At 39.7% G+C, this 19194-nt stretch overlaps 2 protein-coding genes across 5 annotated transcripts in view; one reads left to right on the top strand and one right to left on the bottom strand.

Annotated features, from left to right (window-relative positions):
- The window catches only part of DYNC2H1 (dynein cytoplasmic 2 heavy chain 1), a 161963-nt gene extending 159564 nt beyond the window's left edge, over positions 1-2399 (bottom strand). For 3 of the 4 annotated variants that reach the window (XM_039385502.1, XM_039385505.1, XM_039385503.1), the window contains exon 1: positions 1276-2398. In XM_039385502.1, coding sequence (XP_039241436.1) covers positions 1276-1473 — 198 coding nt within the window. In that variant the 5' untranslated portion in view covers positions 1474-2398. Of the gene's footprint in view, positions 1-1275 lie in introns of all 4 variants that reach the window. The other variant, XM_039385508.1, reaches the window with a different exon arrangement.
- Positions 2400-2478: 79 nt separating this feature from the next.
- DCUN1D5 (defective in cullin neddylation 1 domain containing 5) lies at positions 2479-18921 on the top strand. The gene is made up of 8 exons (XM_027739046.2): positions 2479-2866; positions 5493-5575; positions 8209-8279; positions 8685-8776; positions 13715-13823; positions 13918-14022; positions 14867-14969; positions 15701-18921. The coding sequence occupies exons 1-8, from the start codon at positions 2787-2789 to the stop codon at positions 15754-15756; spliced, it is 699 nt and encodes a 232-aa protein (XP_027594847.1). The 5' UTR covers positions 2479-2786; the 3' UTR covers positions 15757-18921.
- The last annotated feature ends 273 nt before the right edge of the window (positions 18922-19194 follow it).

Below are 19194 nucleotides of genomic sequence, written 5' to 3'. Positions count from 1 at the left end.
CACAGCAGAACAACAGGACACATGCCAAGACCCACATTTTGCCTGTACACTCTGTGCAGCAGGCACTACACCATGGTCTCATTATATAGTGACATTGAGTGCACATCACACCCCACGGTATCACTCAGATGAGTCACTCGCTGAACACAAACACTCAAGGCAGGATATTTCACACAATCAACCTAAGATTTGCTCACAGATGGACACATCAGTTTGAAAAATGCATGCTTTAGACAAACATCCACCTTGGGACTTGTCAAATATCAGTCATTGTGCCATATACTGGGTCACATTCCCTGCATGGACATTGGCCACACAATCCTTCCATACACCCATGACCAGGAAGAAATCATACAGCAGACTCCACCTGGCATTTGCAGTAAGATAACATGCCATCCTCCCGGCTGCATTACATTCACACAGCAACAATATACAGCACACTAAAACTGCATCAGCATGGGCACGATCCACTGAAAAACGTATCACCAGCTAACCATATGGTCTTCACAGACTCTTGGGCCAGAGTCTTGGTTTTTGCTGGGATAAAGTTAATTTTCTTCTTAGTACCTGGGGCAGTGCTGTATTTTGGGTTTAGAATGAGAATAACACACTGATATGTTGGTTGTTGCTGAGCAATGATTATCCGAAGTCAAGGAATTTTTAGTCCCTCGTGCACTGCCAGTGAGGAGGTGCACAGGAAGCTGGGAAGGAGCATGGCCAGGACAGCTGAACCGAACTGACCAGAGGAATATTCCATACCACAGAGTGTCATGCTTAGTATATAGACTGAGGGGAGTTGGCCAGGAGGCACCAATCACTGCTGGGGAATGGGCTGGACATGGGTGGTGAACAACTATATTTTTGCATCGCTTATTCTACTTGGGCTCTCTCACCCCTTTTCATTACAATTATTAACACTATTACTAGCATATTAGTAGTGCGTTATTATTATATTGTTGTTATTATATTTTACTTCGTTGTTCTTATCTCAACCCCCAAAAGGCGTTTAACCTTTTCTTTCCGATTCTCCTCCCCACCGCGGGGTGGGGGCCACTCAGCGGTACTTAGCAGCCGACCGGGGTTGAAACACGGCAGCCGCCAGTAACTTGCAGACACAGAGACCTGCACAGATATTCGCAGTAGGGAGATGTCTCCCAAATCTGATACCAGTCTTTACGGCCAGTAAGCCTGGGATGACTGCGGGCTCTGCGTTCCCAATCGCACGCCGGGATGCGGTGGACACGCGGGACCCGGTCATGCCGGACGCTACGGTACCTTATTGGAGGTGGTGAGCTGCGCGCCCGAGTGCTGTACCACGAGCAGGAACTCGTTGCCGTCGTCGAGGAAGCTGCTCAGCTCCGGACGGGAGTGGAGCCCCGCCGCCAGGGCAGCACAGCCCGCCGGATCCAGCCCGAAGTAGTTCGCAGCCGTGGCTGAGATAAAGCGCTTCCTCGGGTCTCCCTCCCCGGCCATGCTTGCCGGGCGCACCCTGTCAGGCAGGATCAAGGCAGAGCCCCTCGGGAGCACATGGAGGGACTGGCGGGAGAAGAGCTGGCGGGAAGGACGGCGGAGCACAGGAGGAGAGGCCCGGAGCGTACTGGCGTCCCCGGGAGCCGTCACTATGGTGACCGAAGATGGCGGCCCCAGCGCGCAGGCGGGGTCGGGCCGAGTGGCGCCCGGCAAGGGCCGCTGCCCGCGGAGGGGCGGGAGAGAGGGAAGGAGGGAGGCGGCGGTGACGCGTTCGGCGGTCGGCGGGCACAGTGGGCGGAGAGTGGCGGAGGCGAAGAAGGCCCCGCTCTCGTCCCGCCACCGCAGCAGTAGCCCACAGGTGCTGCCGGACTTTCCTCTGGGTTCACGGAAGCACCTCTCCGGCCATCAGCTGCGTCACGGTGTCACGGCCGCCGCAGAACTTGGGGTGTTTCACCCTCCCACAGCCCTTCTCGCTCCGTTAGGGATCCGTGCGACCCCCACCTGGAGCCCAGGCTTGTATGCCCATGGTTTCGTGGGTCAGCGCAGGCGTAGTGATCAACGCCCTGATCCGCGCTCACAGCTGCTTCTCCAGGGGGTTGTCCAGGCAAGAGAGGGTCTCCCCCAACAGCTGCCCTTGGGCTCGGCCGCCGCCCGCACCTCTCAGCAGGCGGCTACCGCAGCCCCGCGCCCGTCCTCAGCGCTGCCCACCCGGCGTCCCGACGGGCCCGCGGGCAGGCTGGGACCTCGCGGCGCCCCTTGGTCCCTGGTGACTAACGCAGGGTTCGCGCTGTCCCGTTTACGTGACCGCAAATGCTCGACTGTTAGGGGCACACCCGCCTGACCCGGCCTGACCCGGCGCAGCCCCACCGGCCCCCAGTCACAGCTCCCGAGCTGCCCCTGCTGCGGGAGGGAAGAGCGTGCGGCAGCCCCGCCCTCGGGGGCGGGTCCCGGCGCGGCCCCGCCCCGCGGCGCTGCCACTTCCGGCCCGGCGCCGTCTGTGTCCGGGTCGTTCTCGCCGTTCGCTCCGCAGCCGATATCGCCCGCTCCTCGCTCTCGCTCCCCGTGTTCGCCCCCAGCGCGACACCCGCTTCTCGCACCGGGGCGGCGGCGGCAGCGGCGGCGTCTGCCCGCAGTGAGCGGGGTTGGCAGCGCCCGGAGGGGCTGGGCAGGAGCAGCAGCGGGAGCAGAGCGGGACGGGGGCTCCTCTCGTCTCTCCACCGCCGGTCTCGGGAGGCGGCGGCGGCCGGGGAAGTAAGCCCGGGGGGGCCTCGGCCGCGGGCCCCGGTAGCGGGGCGGCCCCGCCCCGAGGCAGGACGATGCCGGTGAAGAAGAAGAGGAAGTCCTCGGGGGCGGCGGCGGCGGACGACACCAGCCTCAAGAAGTGTAAACTCGGCAGGTACCGTCTCGCGGCGCGGCGGCCGGTGCCGGCGGCCGCGGGGCTGGGCCGCTCTCCCGCGGGGCCCAGGCTGCGGCACCGCCGGGGTTTCCCGGGGCGGCGGGCGCGGTAAGGCGTGTGCGGCCCGCGGGCCCCGCGCAGGGCCTGGGCCGTGCCGCCGGGCACGTCCTGGCGCGGGCCCTGCAGGTGCGGGGCGCGGCGTGCGGCCTGTGCACGACCCGGAACGGCCCCCGCTCCCGGCTGGCTTTGCCTTGGGCTGTACCTGTAGGGTCAGTGCTGACATTTGACCCCATATCCATTCTATTTCCCTGAAGTAGGCGGCTCTCCTCACTTTACGATCGCCACTCGTTTTACGTTTGCTAGTGGTCAGAGTGTCTACGTTAAATCGTCCTTTTTTTCTTCTTTTTTTGCGTTTGTGTCTGTGTGTGTGTGTTTTGGGGGACTGTTTGTTTGTTTTCTGTTTGTGGGGTTTTTTTGCAGTGAATTGGAAGGGTAAGTCAGCACTCTCGAAAAGAAGAGCAGGAAAAATTTCTCTAATAAATACAGAAGTCTGAAGCATCCTGTCTCTTAACTATTTTTAAAAGGCTACTTTATGCCCTGATACCCGAAAGATACTGTTAAAATTATAAGCCATTAGTGTGATGTAGCAGGAGCTTTACAATGTGGCTTCTCTAAAGTAACTGTTAGCCTGCTTCGTCTGTTAGACCTTGTTAAATGTATCAGTAAACCAGTAGTTAGGAATAATGTGGTGAAGCCCTAGGGATAAAAAGGATTTACGAAATCAACACTGCAGGAATGGCTACTGCAAGAAACTGTGCTGTATGGCCTTTCTCACACGTTGACTGAGCTTGATCTTAGAAGTACTCGGGCTCTTATTTTGTTATGACTGTTCGTTTTGGATAACTATTGCAGAACTCGCTTTCTGTGGTGATTAGTGACCTTTTAGTTTCAGTCAGTTTATTCATAGCCAGTTAATAACTATTCTTGTGCCAGCATTCTGTTCTATGCAACACTCCTCCCTCATGATTCTGCCTCAGAGTGCATTTGGAGGGAGTGCTTCTGGTTTTTTCATACTTTATTTTGTTCAACTACAACCTAAAAACAAGTTAAATTATTCTGGTTTGTAATACCGACTTTCAGTTTCCTTGCTTATCATAGGTCTTCTCTGCATGTGTTCAGTTTCAGTTCATCTTTCTTGAACGCTTTTAACCAAAATTTTATGATCTTAATATCTTTTACTTAAAAAGAAAAAATCTTTTGATAGCTCCTTAAAAAAAAAAGATTCTACAGGAAGCTAGCAGTTGTTGGGCAAAAACTATGATGTAAATGAGAGTTCATGCTATCTGATCACAAAATGTTAGATACACAAACATTTTTGTCATTACATTCTTATACAGCAATTTATTGGTTTATTCTTTAGTAAAAGCAGCGATTACAAATAGATCTCTGTTAACCTGTATAAAGCCAATAAGCAATAGCATATGTATGACTGTTTCTTTCTGGTGACTTGTGTTCCCAGTGGCAGTTGGATGGATGTTTGTAGGACACCTTTAATTCTAACTTTCAGCACAGAAGGCTTCATCTTGGAGAGCGTTGCTTTCTTTTCCAGTGAAGCTTAAAGCGATACAGTTTAAAGGAGTTAAAGTTGGTCACCCCTCTCAGAATTGAACTGTTATTTTACTGGTTGATGTCTTAATTTTAAAATTGCGATGTGGGAGCTGCATAATTTTAAATCCTCTCATATGATTAACTCTCATCTCATCGTTAGAAATAATCTGAGCTTGTTCTAGAAGTCTGTAACTAGTGTTTTGTAAGAGAATGTGTTGGAAAGGTGCTGAAAGTCCTTACTGACTAAAGGTGCTTTTGTGTGGTCAGTGTTTTTAGTGGAGTAAATCAGTTATTCTGTGCATCTTTTAATGAATGATGAATTATGAAAATTCACTTCCTAGGCAAACTGGGTTGTATGTTACATAATGAAGGCAATGTAGTGGGGAAGCTGTGTGTGGTGAGCAGCTTCAGTCTTAACACAGATTGCACACTACTGTTCTGGTATATGTACCAGACATCTATAGAATTTACAGGTACTTACTTGCGTGTTTAGTGTAAACAAATCAATCAAGTTTTCATCCCAAATTTCAATGCTTATCTATAAATAGACTGACTTTTAAATATGTCAAACTCTGCAGCTCCTATTGACCTTCAGCACTCTTGAAGATCATGCTGCTTATTAAAGACCTAACTTTAAATGCCTGTATGTATAAATATAAGCAGATAATAAGGCATTTTAATTACTGAGGAGTGATATTCTGGCCATCTGTGTGTGGAGTTTTTTGTTTAATATCTACAAGATAACAGTACTCTTGCATTTCAGAAAAAGTAATAGTTGCAATAATTTGGGTTATGAGGTGCTTGCATTTCAAGGTAGTTTTGTGTTCCAGGTTTTAAAATAGAATGACAGACAGTTGCCCTCTATCATATTCAGCTTCATTGTTTATGTATATGGACTTTGTAAAACAATTCAAATAGTTTGAATTAATAATAAACATTTAGGAATTTAATTTTACATTTTTTCCCAAGTCTCATTAAAATAATGCTGTTCTTCTTGTGTTTCTATATGCTACTACAGATCACAAGCGTCTGGTAAATTAATAGGTGGAGAGGAACATTTTTCAAGCAAAAAGTGCCTGGCTTGGTTTTATGAATATGCAGGTAATGTGCAATGGATTCGTATTAAAAATGATAAAGTTTTGTTTTAAACAAAGCAATATATCAAATACTATTTGCAGTTTGCTTTTCTTGTGCTGATATATACAGAAAAATGTCCATATTTGCTTCCTTACAACATACACTTGAATTAGTATAGCTTTTATTAGTACCTTCTCAGTATTTGCTCTTTTTCACTTACTTGACTTTACTCTATGCTTTCCTTAGCCACCAGCGTGCTTGTAACAAATGTGGATAGAGCCTTTCCCAAATCTTCGTTCGTGAAGCCTAGCCATGATGATGATGATAGCTTTAAAATGAAATACCTGATGTTGGGCAGTACAGTGTTGAATGAGGATATGCTGAGTGATTCTGCTTCTTTCCTTTGAAATTGTCAAGTAAAAGTCAGGACATGGAGAGGTAGTTTAGGTAGAAGCTTATTTAGCTAACTAGATCCTTTTTATGATCATATTGCAAGGCTAGTGCTATAGCTCATGATTTAAGTCTCTTAGTTTTCTATTTCATAAAACAAAATAATAGATACTTATACTGTTTTTCCTATTTGAGAATCTGTCCTAGCATTTTTGATATTCTAATTAACAAATGTTTCATTCCAAAAGTATTGGAAGTAGCCTCTTTTAAGTAACTCAGAATTGCCATCCAAGTAATAGTTGCTTTCAGTGAATATGCAGTGTATTTTGCAGAATTTATTACACTATTACTGCTATTTATTTACCAAATATATGGTTACAAAATCAGGATTTGTAAATTGTTATTAATTTCTTGTCTAGTCACTACTTTAGGTCCATCATAACTGGTTAGTAATTTAAACTCATTAATGGCCACTTCTCAATATGAAACAAACTGATGATTTATGTGCCAGCAATTAGTTTGTCTATATTTATCAGGACTGATATTTTCCTTACAGTCTTTCCACAGCAATGAACTATTCTTATTTCTAGTAATCTGCTTTTTAATTTAAGTTTGAGGCCTGCACTTCTGGATTAAAGAGTCTTTCCTGAGGAAAATAAGAATTCTCAGTTAATTTTCTTCCAATAAATGTGGTTGTGCTTACTTTTAATGTCTGGAAATTTTGTCTTTGTTGTTGAGTCAAGAGTTGAGTGTGGGAGGTTATACTTCATTAGTTAACCAGTAATCAAAATATGCCACATTGGAGATTAAATGTTTTCATTGAAAGATAAAACTACACACATGTACACACACACATGCACACATGTATATACATACGTGTATATATATATATATAAAATGAGTTGTGCATATGATTTCTGGACCAAAAACACTGATTCAAGTTTATACTTGTCATTACCAGTGGACCCTTGTATGTGTTTCTCTTCATAACTTAAACTTGTATTTCTTTTTAACGCATTGTATGTAACAGTGTTTTGCCTTGCTTACCTAGGCAAAATATTCTTTGCAATATTTTTCAAGAGGTACAGTTTCATGATCTTAAATGTCAGGTGCATTTTGTTTTCCTGTAAAAGTAGCCATTCTCAATGGTTTTTATTGACAATGTTCTTATCTCACAGTGAGAAGTTATTCAAAGTGCATTATTCAAACTCTTACAAAGAATTCTGCTTACGCTAACCACAGCAGATACAGATGAAGTGAAGAAAAGTATCAAGGGCTCTGTCTACATATAAGTAGTAAAATTTGCCAAAAAATCATAAAATGGCATGTTGTTTTAGAAGATAAAACCTTTTCCTTTTACATGGGTTCATATTTGTTAAAACAATGTAAACATAATGATCCAAGACACATCAAAATACTGTGTCAACAGGCCTTCTAATAATATCTGGCTGCCCAGTAGGACTCATTTTTGGAACAGGCTTAGTGGAAATAACTGAAACCAGAGAGAGACTTAGAGAAAGAAAGTGCTGTAGAGTGTCTCTCTATGCGCTCTTTAAATGTGCTATTTTGCTGCATTTTGGAGGCTTTTTTTGTGTTAAAATGGAGAAGTGACAGCATAACACTAACTGTTGTGGTCTGAATCAAGTTATTTCATTGCAACTGTAAACCTTTTTCTGCCTTGTACGTGACTAACGCACTTAGCATTTCTCTGATTTATTGTTATTATTTTCCTCATATTACTCAGCATTATAAAAATAACCTTATATTATTTGCAGATTCACCCTCTTCTATGTTAGTGCAAACCCATAATGTTAGCACCATTGAAAGAGTGATATCTGTAATAGCTCAGATGGAATTAAATTTTTTGTTGTTCATAAATTAATTCTTCAAAGAACATTATTCACAGAGTAATTTCAGCACAGAGTAGTGGTAACCAAGTTGTCTTAAAACTAATTGACTGCCACAGTTATTGAAGTTGAGCTACATAAATAGGAAGCTCAATGGAGTCTTTTGAAAACTCACATAAAAAACTACAATGGCTTGTCTGCTTTTGTAGGGAGGTTGCACAACACAAACATTGTGGTGTAGTACGTAACACACATCTCCACACTGCAGTGGTAGAATAGCTCTAACATAAAAGCTACTTAATAGTGTAATTCAGTGATTTTAAAACTGCCTGTGTGCAGTATAGCCTAGTTATTGTGCATAACCCTTGTGAGTGGTGAATGTTACTTAGATTTCAGTCTAGTGTGGTTTTGGCTTTGAAGGTCCTGATGAAGTTGTGGGTCCTGAAGGAATGGAAAAGTTCTGTGAAGACATCGGTGTTGAGCCTGAAAATGTAAGTTTCTTGCACGGTGCTAATAGCAATTTAAAAGAGGATATTGGGTGAGGTTAAGTTCTTTGTAAAACTCTTAACTCCACTAAGTGAAGAGTTCATCTTCCTGCTTTTAGGAGCTGTTCTAAGATATCTCAGCTGAATACATCAATTATATTTGGTGTGTGAGGTTTTGGGGTTTTTTTATTATAGTAATATTTCATTTTCAGAAATTGAAATTATGGGGAGAATTGCATGTAGCTGAATTATTTAATAATAATAAATATAAAGTGCAAGCATGTGCAACACTTCCTAGAACGTTTGAATGCTTAAGAGTTTTATTCTTGAACATCAATAAATCAGCCTTTTCTTACATACTGACTCCTTTTTCTCCCTGCCCCCCTTTTTATTTTTTTTTGCTTTCCCTAGATTATTATGTTAGTTTTAGCCTGGAAACTAGAGGCTGAAAGCATGGGATTTTTTACCAAGGAAGAATGGTTAAAAGGAATGACCTCATTACAGTAAGAGTGTTTTTACATATATAATAGAATGTTCTAATTTTATAATTGTACCAGTAGCTTAATTATTCTTGCTCTCAGTTTCTTGTACGTTGGCAATAAGATACAGAAATGCTTACTTTTAGGTCTGGTCAACAACTACAAAGTGAATCTGATGAGTTCACTCAAATAATTAAATTATTGCCTAAACCTAATAAGTCAGGTTTTGGTGGCTTATTTTTCTTACAAAAATATGTTAAAATATCATTCTCATTAGCAGACAGATAAGTAGATTTGGAAATGCACATAAGCGTAGTTCAGCACTGATATTCTGGACAGATTTTACTGATTTCTAAGCTTTGTAGATAAGGACAGCATTGATAATAGTTTGGCTATTAGTGTTATTTATTAGATGCACATCAGAAGCCATGGTTAATGCTTAGTTTAAATAACACCTTTTCAATTTATAAATTAACTTATTACTCTATTGTTAGCTAGAATTTTTGTTGAATTAATGTTCTGCCCAAAGAGATTGTTTCTTATGTTAAACTAATCAGCTTTTTGTGAGGCTTAGTTCAGTTGTTACTTCTTGTTTGTTCTTCATGGAACTACTTATGGTATCTGAGTGTTTTAAGAGAGGCTTATTATGACACTGCATTCAATATTAAAAATGTCAGGGAACTACTATTGCAGCTACAGCACAGCGGGAAAGAGAGGGTGATTTGACCATTGCCCTGTCAGTTCTGAATTAGTTTGGGAAATTGTATTGGGCAGATACTCCATAGTTTCAAGTAACCAGAGGATACATTACTTTGACCTGACTCTTAGCTCTCATTTGATTTGGGATCAGTCTTCTGGTAGGTGCCTTGATTGTTTTGTGACTATCAGCAGAAATTTAGTAAGAGCTGGTATGAGTAAATTGCCTGAAATCTGGGATGACAGAGATTAAATTATGGTTGCGTAGTTTTTCAGATATGGTGAGTGGGTATTGATCATTTCTCTGAAGCACTTAATTTTTATGCCCAAATTGAAGCTTTCAAGAGTTAACCAGTCTCTTAGAGTTCAAACACAAAGATGTATGAAATCAGGAACCTTTTCTGAGCCAATGTTATAGATTTTGTTTCTAATAATCCTCTGTGGTTGGAAATCTTCTGATTCTTTTAAGAACGGAGCTGGTCATGCTGTAGCCTAAATGTGTTTAAGACTGAAAATATGGTGCTGCTGTGCATTTTTATATAAACAGACTTGTGATCAGACCACTTGCCTAAGCCTAAACCAGTTAACCTGTATGTTCTACTTCCCCTGTGTGCTCTAATAAGCAGGCTGTAGGCTAAGCAGCTGGATGAAGCAGTGACACATAAAGCAACTGAAGATGCATTGGCTTAAAAAGAGGTGCTGGTTTTGACTGGGAGTGAGCAAGTGGCTGTGTATGCTTACTTGCCAGCTAGGGTTAAACCATGATAAAAGAAAATAAGAATCTATAGACTTGTGCTGTTCTTCCTTGCTGGGAAGGAAGGATCATATTATGAGATTCTGTCTGGAATGGGGGAATCTAGTTTCTCTGGAAAGGCTTGACAGAAGTTTTGAAGAAAAAAGACTTTATACTCCAAGCAATAAAGTATTACTACATTCTTGCACAGCATTTTTATAATTTTTTGCATGAAGAAATAAGATGTAAATGCATTAAAAGCCCAGAGTGTATTCTAGTCAGTTATATTACAGAGTCCTTATTTCAAAATATGTGAAATGTCACATGAGTTAATTGTGTGAATAGGGTTGGGTAGAATTCAGCTCCATAGTAAGACTCCTAAATGTGTGGTATGTATGTAAGAGCTGGATTTCTTAAACTCTTAATGCAATATTTGGAGATCTAGTCAATGTAATGAAGCCTAGGGAGGTATTCAGTTTGCCCAGAGACCTAGTGACTGGTTACCTGAATTGCTCTTACAGACTGCTTGGCTATTCCTCTATGAATAACAACACTAAAGCTTAAGACACCTAGATCTAATATACAGTTTAGATGGCAGCATTTGGGTGCCTGAATCTTAAAGTGACATTCTTTTTGTGTGTAGTTTCGTAACATACTGGAGAAGTTTGTTCTTTAGAGGCAAGAAAAATATATGGCAAGGTAGACCCTGTCGAAATTAAGAGTGGACTGAGCACTAAACAGCAGCTTATGAGACTTAAGCAACTTATGAGACTTAAGACATACTAGACTTGAGACTATTCCCTGAGTAAGCTGTGAAGTTTCTAGTAGATTGTGTATGTAGGGTGAATTCTGCTCCTTATCATATATATATGTGTGTGTGTGTGCATATACATATATATGTACATGTATATGTGCAAGCTGGGTGCCTGAAACTCTTTCCATAGTCAGCACAGAGAAACAAGTACCTCTACTGGGCAATATATTTCAGCTACTTTAAACACCTCCTTAGGGTGAAATATGTATACTACCATTAAATGCTTTTGGTTTAACTTCTGTATACATCTTACTGATTTTTATTTTTAGTAAAAGAGAAGCCTCTGTGAATAACTATGAAATATAAAACATTTCAATATCTGAGTAGGAGTTATTGAATCATCACTGTCCATTTTAGCTATGCCTCAAATGATCTCTTTACCTCAACAGAGATAAAAATACATCTGCTTTGTGATGCTAATTTAAGTTTTGTTATAAATGTGCCATAGGGATGTGATGAGAATGTAGTAAGCTAATGTCTAATTTTGTTCACCTTGAGGTAGCATTATTTAATGCTATTTTTCAGTTAAGGCAGAGTGAGAAATCACATGTTTTTCTAGTTTCTACAGAAGTTTAGTGTTAATTCATTTGTGCTAATTAGAAGGTTGTTCTGATTGTTTGATTATTCAAAGTATGGGTGACCTCAGTCATCTTGTTTATGGTGCAACTGCACAAGCAACTGTATCTTTGTAAAAGAGGAGTTTGATAACTCCTTGCCTTCCTTCGTAAAGAAAGTCTGTGGCCAGGTACAGAATGGCTTTAACAGAGACGTGTCCCTGCATTGGGATCCAGAGGCTGGTGGTGCCTGTCTCAGCGTGATCTGTTTGACTGTTTGGTTTTAAATGATGATAGTAAATAGCTCAGGAGTCTTGAGGCTTAATAATTGCACATTTTCATACCAACTTTTTCAGAAGAATCACTTCTTCATTAAAATACACATAACCAATAATACAGTAGACAATAACTGGCATTTTACTTTGCACTTAAATTTGTGATAATTTGAACAATTTTAACAGTTTTGTAAGAAATTTAAACATGTTGAAATTTGTGTTTACCGATGGTACGGTAAATCTCAGTAAACTATATTTAGCAAAATGTGCCGTAAACCCACCTTAAAAGTAGCTTAAATATGTCACTAGTACACTAACAACACGAGCATTTACGTAGATGTTAAATAGGTAGATTTGTCCTCAAACGTACAGGGCATTCTACTGGAAGTATGAAGGTTTGAATATGGAAAGAAGAGATATGAATGTAAGATGAGATTCCTTTCTAGCATAGCATAATGCTGTTTTAAGGGTTAGACCAATTAGATTGCTGAAGACAAAAAAAAGTAATTTTATCTTCAATTAAATTTACCAAAGCTTTTTTAACTAGAGTTCTTTTCAACTTCATGTATGGCTTATTGCAGAATATATTAGTTCTGTCATCTGAATATGTAGCCTAATTAGCTAATGGTTTTATTTATTTAGCACTGATCATGGCTAGGACTCAGTGCTGCTTTAGATGGATGCTGCTAGCGACAAGAAATAACAAAAGGCTGCATCAAGTGGAATTGCTACATTTCTCTTGTCAAAGTCTGAGAGGGACAGACTGACAGACAGACAGTGCATACATAAGCTGGTAGACTTGGGGAACAGGAAGTATCAGCTGTGGGCAAAGTACAGCATCTCAGCAACCTGCTTCGGTACTCCAGAAGGGCCCTTGCTGTGGGCCGATGTGACAAGTCCATGTGGAGCTGTTAGAGATGCAGATGTATTCTCTGAGAGGTAGGCTGCGAAAAGGGGGACACATGACCAAAGGAAGTATTTATGTACCTCAGCATTTCTGAAAGTATGGCTTCTGTCACAAAGGATACAAGGCAAGGTAGATTATTTAATTTTTTTTTTTTTTAGTCATGGCAGCTATTTTATAAGAATAAAATGTGATGTAACAACTGTTCTTTTGAGTGAGTCTTTCCTTCAGGATTAGCAAGTGTAAATTACATTCTCCTTTGCCATTATGGGAAATCTAGCCCATTTTCTATTTGAAAACAAAGTTCCTTGCTGAGTAAAATACAGGGAGATCTTTTCTGCCAAAGGGTTATTTTTACCAAACTATTATCCTGTCAACTAGCAGACCTGGACATTCTCCTACAGACCTTGATTTTTTTAGTTGAATAGCTACTGACTAATTCAGGTGGTAGGTTTATCAGAGCATTTATTGGTCATAAAATATGAGCAGGCTGTTATGTTTTGCAGAGTGCCAGCTCACTCCTGCCATTTGTAAACACACACTTCAAAACTACACGTTTAGGGTTTGTTTTTCTCAAAGAGATATGGCATAAAACTAGATTTTGCCACTTAATGCACACTGAATACTCTTTTTTTCCAAACTTTCATAGTGATTGAATGATCAGGTACTGCTGGGTATGAGTGTACATTGCAGACTATGGCATAAAAAGACTGCTATTTGAGAAGTAAAGCAGACATATTATGTTGCTGATATAGTTAAAACAAAAAAACTTACAGAAGCCAGAATTCATCATTTCAGTCAGCTGCAAATGTTAAGCGTGTTCAATATTCTTTAAGTCACTTTTATAGTATTACTCCTGTATATCTGATGATTGCATTTTGGTAACTTTAATTTTTTTGTTTGCTGGCTTTTTTTTTCATTGCCTAAATGTTGTGTTTTGAGCTTCTAATGTTATTTGTTGGGTTTTGTGTTTTGTTTTATTTTAGGTGTGACTGCACAGAAAAATTACAGAGTAAATTTGATTTCTTGCGGTCACAGTTGAATGACATTTCATCCTTTAAGAATATCTACAGATATGCTTTTGATTTTGCAAGGGTAAGACTATTGGAACATTAGAAAAGTTCTTACTTTGTTTATTCAACAAGCTTGTACTTGAATGGTTTCCTGTGCTTTCTTTAATCAACCTTAGGAAAAAGACCAGCGAAGTCTTGATATTGATACTGCGAAGTCCATGTTAGCTCTTCTGCTCGGAAGAACTTGGCCACTGTTTTCAGTATTTTATCAATACCTGGAGGTACAAGTTTCCTTGACTTTCTGAATGATGGCATAGTAGTTGGAGTGTTCTGTGAAAAGATTTCAGGATTTGTGTTTTACTCAAGAATACATCTATATTGCTCCCATTCCCTTGCTCAATGTGCTTATGAAACAGTGTTCTTGTATGCACACAGATTCTTTTTCCCTTTTCCCACCCCCTTTCTCTTATCAAAGGCAACTAAAATTCCATCCTAATTATACTGTAAAGATAAATTTAAAATTAAATAGTCTCTGTTAGTTTCTTCAGCTGCATCTCTGCTGAATTTCAAGTTTGCTTTGTTCAGATACAGTATGTAGATAGCTTGATCTTTGGCTGTCTCTGGAAGATTTTGGTCAGTTTAGCTGTAAGTGAATGAGTCACGTGGATGTGCGTAGGTTGTGAAACATGCTAGGCTTGAGACTATTCCTTGGCTTCAAATCAGTACCAATGTTGCAAAGTAGATGTCTTTATGATCATAATGTATTGTACCCTGGAGAAAAGGAGATTTATTTTTTTTTAAATAGTTCTATCTGGAAATAGATCTCAGATATGCCCCACTTCAGACAAAAATTTACCAGTTTTTTGAAGCTTAGAGTGGTAACTTCCTGATTCCACAGTATTTCAATTTTGCTCTGATCTTTCAAGAAATCATTTTATGTAGTTTCATAACTAAGAAATATGTACATGTGTAGTATTTTTAAAAATGAAAAACCAAGTAAATAGTAGCCATTGTTCTCCATTAAATTCTTTATTAGGAACTGATTGAAGATAAAATGAGATAAATGAGATGCAACAATACCAAACGCCATTTGACATTTTAATGTTCTGAAATAATTTTCCCTAGCAATCGAAGTATAGAGTTATGAACAAGGATCAATGGTACAATGTACTAGAGTTCAGCAGAACTGTCCATGCAGATCTTAGCAACTATGATGAAGATGGTGCATGTAAGTATTCTTAATGTTTTGCTTATTCAACTATTAGCACAATATTTTAAAATTCCATAAAACACATTTCTGTAACAGAAACAATACTGTAAGGTATAAAGTAATTATTCTCCAGCAATGCATAGAAAAACAGTCTTGATAACCATCCATCTTCAAACTGCAGATATTAGTTGTAGTGGTATGATGGTGTACTTGAGCCAGCTTGTATTCAATGAGGATCTAGTAAAGGTGCTTGCTGCATGAAACTATAGACTTGAAAGTGCAACTATAAACAGCAAACTCTCATTTTGTACTAATGTATAATAAACTCCAACTTAACAATTATGTTGCCTACCTGCTGGTACTTGGAACTGAACACACCTAGTAGTCAGTGATGCTATGACTGAATTGCATTAATTCCATTTTGGTACATGTTCTAATTATTTACAATTTTGAAAGCTCTGGGAAGAAGGATTTAGTTGTGCTGATTTACAATATAACCTTATTTTTATGCTTTCCGTTCAGTTCAGTGCACCTGTCAGATATCAGGAACACTTTTTTCCATAATTCTGTCTACCATTTTTTGTGCACTTTTTGCCACCCTTGGGTTGGAATGATTCTAGTAGTCTACGAGTATTTGGCCATAGGATTGACGTGAATGTTTCTAAAACCGTAGTTTTAACCTTCATACTTTAAGAGAAGATATTTGAAAGACATGGGCAAATATAACTCCAAGTTTCATCCATTTGCAGGGCCCGTGCTTCTGGATGAATTTGTTGAATGGCAAAAAGTTCGTCAAGCATCATAGCAAGAATTCAAAAGAAAATGCAAAAGTTTTTTTGGTGCCCGCCTGTACACAAAGTAATGAGAAAAAGGATTGCATTTTCGTTCGTAAGAAAGACTTTACAGTAATTTTTTTCCTTTTTAAGGAAACTTTCTTGTTACATGTGATATGGGCATTGAACCACACCTCTTCTGAGACTGAAAGTTGGAGTTCTTGTTTTGAGTCTTATGTTTATAGCATTTATTTCAGAACAATAAAGATTCAGATTTGTGACAAAGGCCTAAAAGTGAAGAATGTCCCTTGAATGTGAGTGTGGTGTCTATTTTTGAAACCAAATCTGTAAGATTATCTTTCTCAGAAGTGCCCTTTCAGTGAATTTTTGAAGACCTTAAAAATGCTTAATTGGCACTGTTGCTTGCTGATGGTATGACTGTCTTGTGTGGCAAACGTTAGAAAGAATGACTGATTTATGAAGCCTTCGGTGGGAGTGTGCTATTTTCTGTATCAAGTATTGGTCATGGGTTGTGCCACAGTTTTCAGCTCCTTGTGGAGATAAAGGCCTTAAACTCCCGTTATTGTTTTTTATTTCTTTGTTCATTCCCCACCCAGTGGCATGGCATTTAATGGCAGGCCCTTTTAAAGCAGAAAGATATAGAGAGAGCATATGGCTCTGTGTGCAGAATGGCTGAAAACTAGTTGCCTGTACTTCAGATGTGAACACAGATACTCTTTGGTACAGTAAGGCAGCTCCAGACCTTTACTACTATTTAGACCTTGGATTGCTTTGTATAAAAGTGCAATTTATATTTTAAAAGGGAAAGCTGGAAATACTTGGTTTCAAGCTTTGCTTCTTATGTGGTTTAGACTGGAAGCACTCACAACATGACTTTTTTTCTCTCCCTGGATGTTTTTTATAATGTAAGTCAAGAAGAGACTACTTAATCACCTACCTGTGACCATGTAACAGGCTGTATGTAACAGGCTATTAATTTTCACCCTGTTACTCTGTTTTCAGTCCAGTAACTACTGCAATTGCCCTTTTAGGCATTCAGTATTCATTGCAACCTTTAAATACAGTAGGAATTTGTCACTCTACCTTCCTGCCCAGGAGGCCTAACACCACCCTTGAGAAGGAAAGGGATTTTAATGAATAAATGTGAAAAACCAAAATAAAATGAGCGAATGAAGCATTTGTAACTTCTACTGTATTATATAAATATATAATATAGACTGTGATAATGCCATGAGACTCCATCAGTGATCAAGGCCTCAATGTGCCAAATATTTTAACAGCTTGAATTAAGAATAATGTAAACTAGGCATGACTTGAAGATCTTTGCCTCAGGGAAATGACTTCTGTTTTGCACATCCCTTAGTCAGACTAACAAGCATGAGTTTTCCTGTCCTTAAGGAAAGCTTTATTCCCAAGATGATTTTTTTTTTTTTTTTTCACAAGGAGAGCAGAAAAAGAAAAAGGAAAGGTGTGAGGAGAAATGATAAGCAGGGGTGCAAAGTAGTGGTGTGTGCCTGTGCTGTTGTTCTGCTACTGAGGACCACACTTACAACTTACACTCCAGATCTGCTTGCTGTGGGCTGCAGAAAGCAGTAGTGCAGTGGTGGGCCAGGGGCTGTCCTGCTAGTCATGCTGAACTTTAGAAGCTTGGTTTCACCCAAGTGGAAAAAAGCATCGGGGGAAAAACAAACAACAGTTGAGATGCTTGGAAGATCTCTGCTTGTACAATGGCTATGTCTGTGTGCATGCAAACAGATGCACTACAGCTGTTTTACATATTTTTCCACTTATTTTACAGGAAGTATTTAACTTTAGACCTCACATATGCTGTGTCATTTCTCTTCAGTGTGTTACAAGTTGCCCATTTGCATTGCTGATAATTCTGATTTCACTCATAACAGAGTGCCTTTCATTTGCAAATTGCCCTACCCCACAGAAAGTTTGTGCCAGAATGAGATTAACTTCAAGAGTCCCAAGGCTTACTGGTACAGTAAAGTCCTAAGATGCACAGATAAACATGCACCAATTAACTGATGTCAAGGGAAGTACTGCTGTATACTAAATCACTTCAGGGACGCTGATTCTGAAATGACTTTCTCAAATTCACTAGAACTACTCTCCTTGTGTACCGTGTTCAGTCCCCACTGGGATGTTCTCTTTCCAAAAGTTTTGAAATACTGGTTAGAAGAGAATATTTTATAGTGCGATAAAAAATCATTTTTAGGTAACTGCAAACAGTTGTGAATTCAATTTAAACCAGTTGGTCCTAGAGGATGGTATTAGACTAGAAGAAGTAGGAGTGATGCATCTACCAATCCAAGGGGATCAAGTGCTTACTGTTAAGGTGTAATACACTATGTGATGTATCATTTGTATCGCTGTTAAGGTTTTATCAGTATTCCTATAATAAATCCATTTTTCAGGGATTTATAACTTGGTTGTCTGTGTGATTGAAAATCATCAGTTACTGTAAAACTTTAACTGGGAATGAATGTATTTAAACTAGTTAAAATCAATATAGTTTTTCAAATTCGAATAAAATAGAATTTTACGTTATGTTTTTGTGCTCAAAACTACAATCAGACTTACTGTTTCAATATGAATTAATGGCTTGTACAGTTTCATTGTGAGCAGATCACTTTTATTAGCTGTCTTTTATTACTTTGCCTTACAGCTGGCTGGCATAAGTATCAATAACAGTCAATTTGTTTGGGGTTTTTTCAATTTTGTGCATGTCCGCAAGTCAGAACTGAGTTCTGCTAAATGTTTTCTTTAGCCTTTCAACTTTTTGTTTTGTTCAGGTGCATTTCAGTCTATTGAATTAAAAGAAAAAAAGTTACACCTTATCTTTCAGTTTTTTAAGATGAGAGTTAACAGGTGAAATATGCTGCCACAGTGTGACAAATAATTAAATCAAAGGTGAAACGTCTTCCAAAGCTAAATCACAATGGTGTCTATCTTAATGTTCTGAACTTCACGCTAATTTCACTTTCATTTCTTGATATTAATTCTTCCTAACATAATTAATTACTCCTGGTGTTCTTGGACAACTAACAGTTCGGTTTAAAATCTGAAAACACTCACCTGCTCGTGGAAAAAGCCATACTGGTAGATCAGAATGTAATATTTCTCCTGTGTAAAAATGTGATCTTGAATTAAACAGTCATTTATGTTTACCTATGTCTTTATCTGTATATGTATATAAACTACATATATATTTATGTAGTTTTGATCCAATTTATCTTTTCTGTTTAAACATCTAATTCTTTACTAGTGGCTGTAGTTTCACACTTCTATATAGCAGACTTTGAATTTGGCATTTGAGATGACTATGGACACCAGCCTGGTACTTGTCTTGGCCCAAATGTGGTCTCTATGGCCATTATTCAGGGGTTTTTTTTGTATCTCTTAAAAGCTTTGAGCTGATATATTGATACTGACTGCACAAA

This window comes from Pipra filicauda, unplaced genomic scaffold, assembly GCF_003945595.2.
Source record: "Pipra filicauda isolate LSUMZ 115617 unplaced genomic scaffold, ASM394559v2 scaffold117_size3949168_pilon, whole genome shotgun sequence".
Taxonomy (NCBI): domain Eukaryota; kingdom Metazoa; phylum Chordata; class Aves; order Passeriformes; family Pipridae; genus Pipra; species Pipra filicauda.
Note: the sequence above shows the minus strand (reverse complement) of the source record. Positions and strands in the feature narration are given on the sequence as shown.

Excerpts from the sequence above, each read along its gene's own strand:
- DCUN1D5 (XM_027739046.2), top strand. The coding sequence starts at position 2,787 with ATGCCGGTGAAGAAGAAGAGGAAGTCCTCGGGGGCGGCGGCGGCGGAC. Across the intron at positions 8,777-13,714 it reads AAAGGAATGACCTCATTACA|GTGTGACTGCACAGAAAAAT; the intron begins GTAAGAGTGTTT and ends GTTTTATTTTAG. Across the intron at positions 13,824-13,917 it reads ATGCTTTTGATTTTGCAAGG|GAAAAAGACCAGCGAAGTCT; the intron begins GTAAGACTATTG and ends AATCAACCTTAG.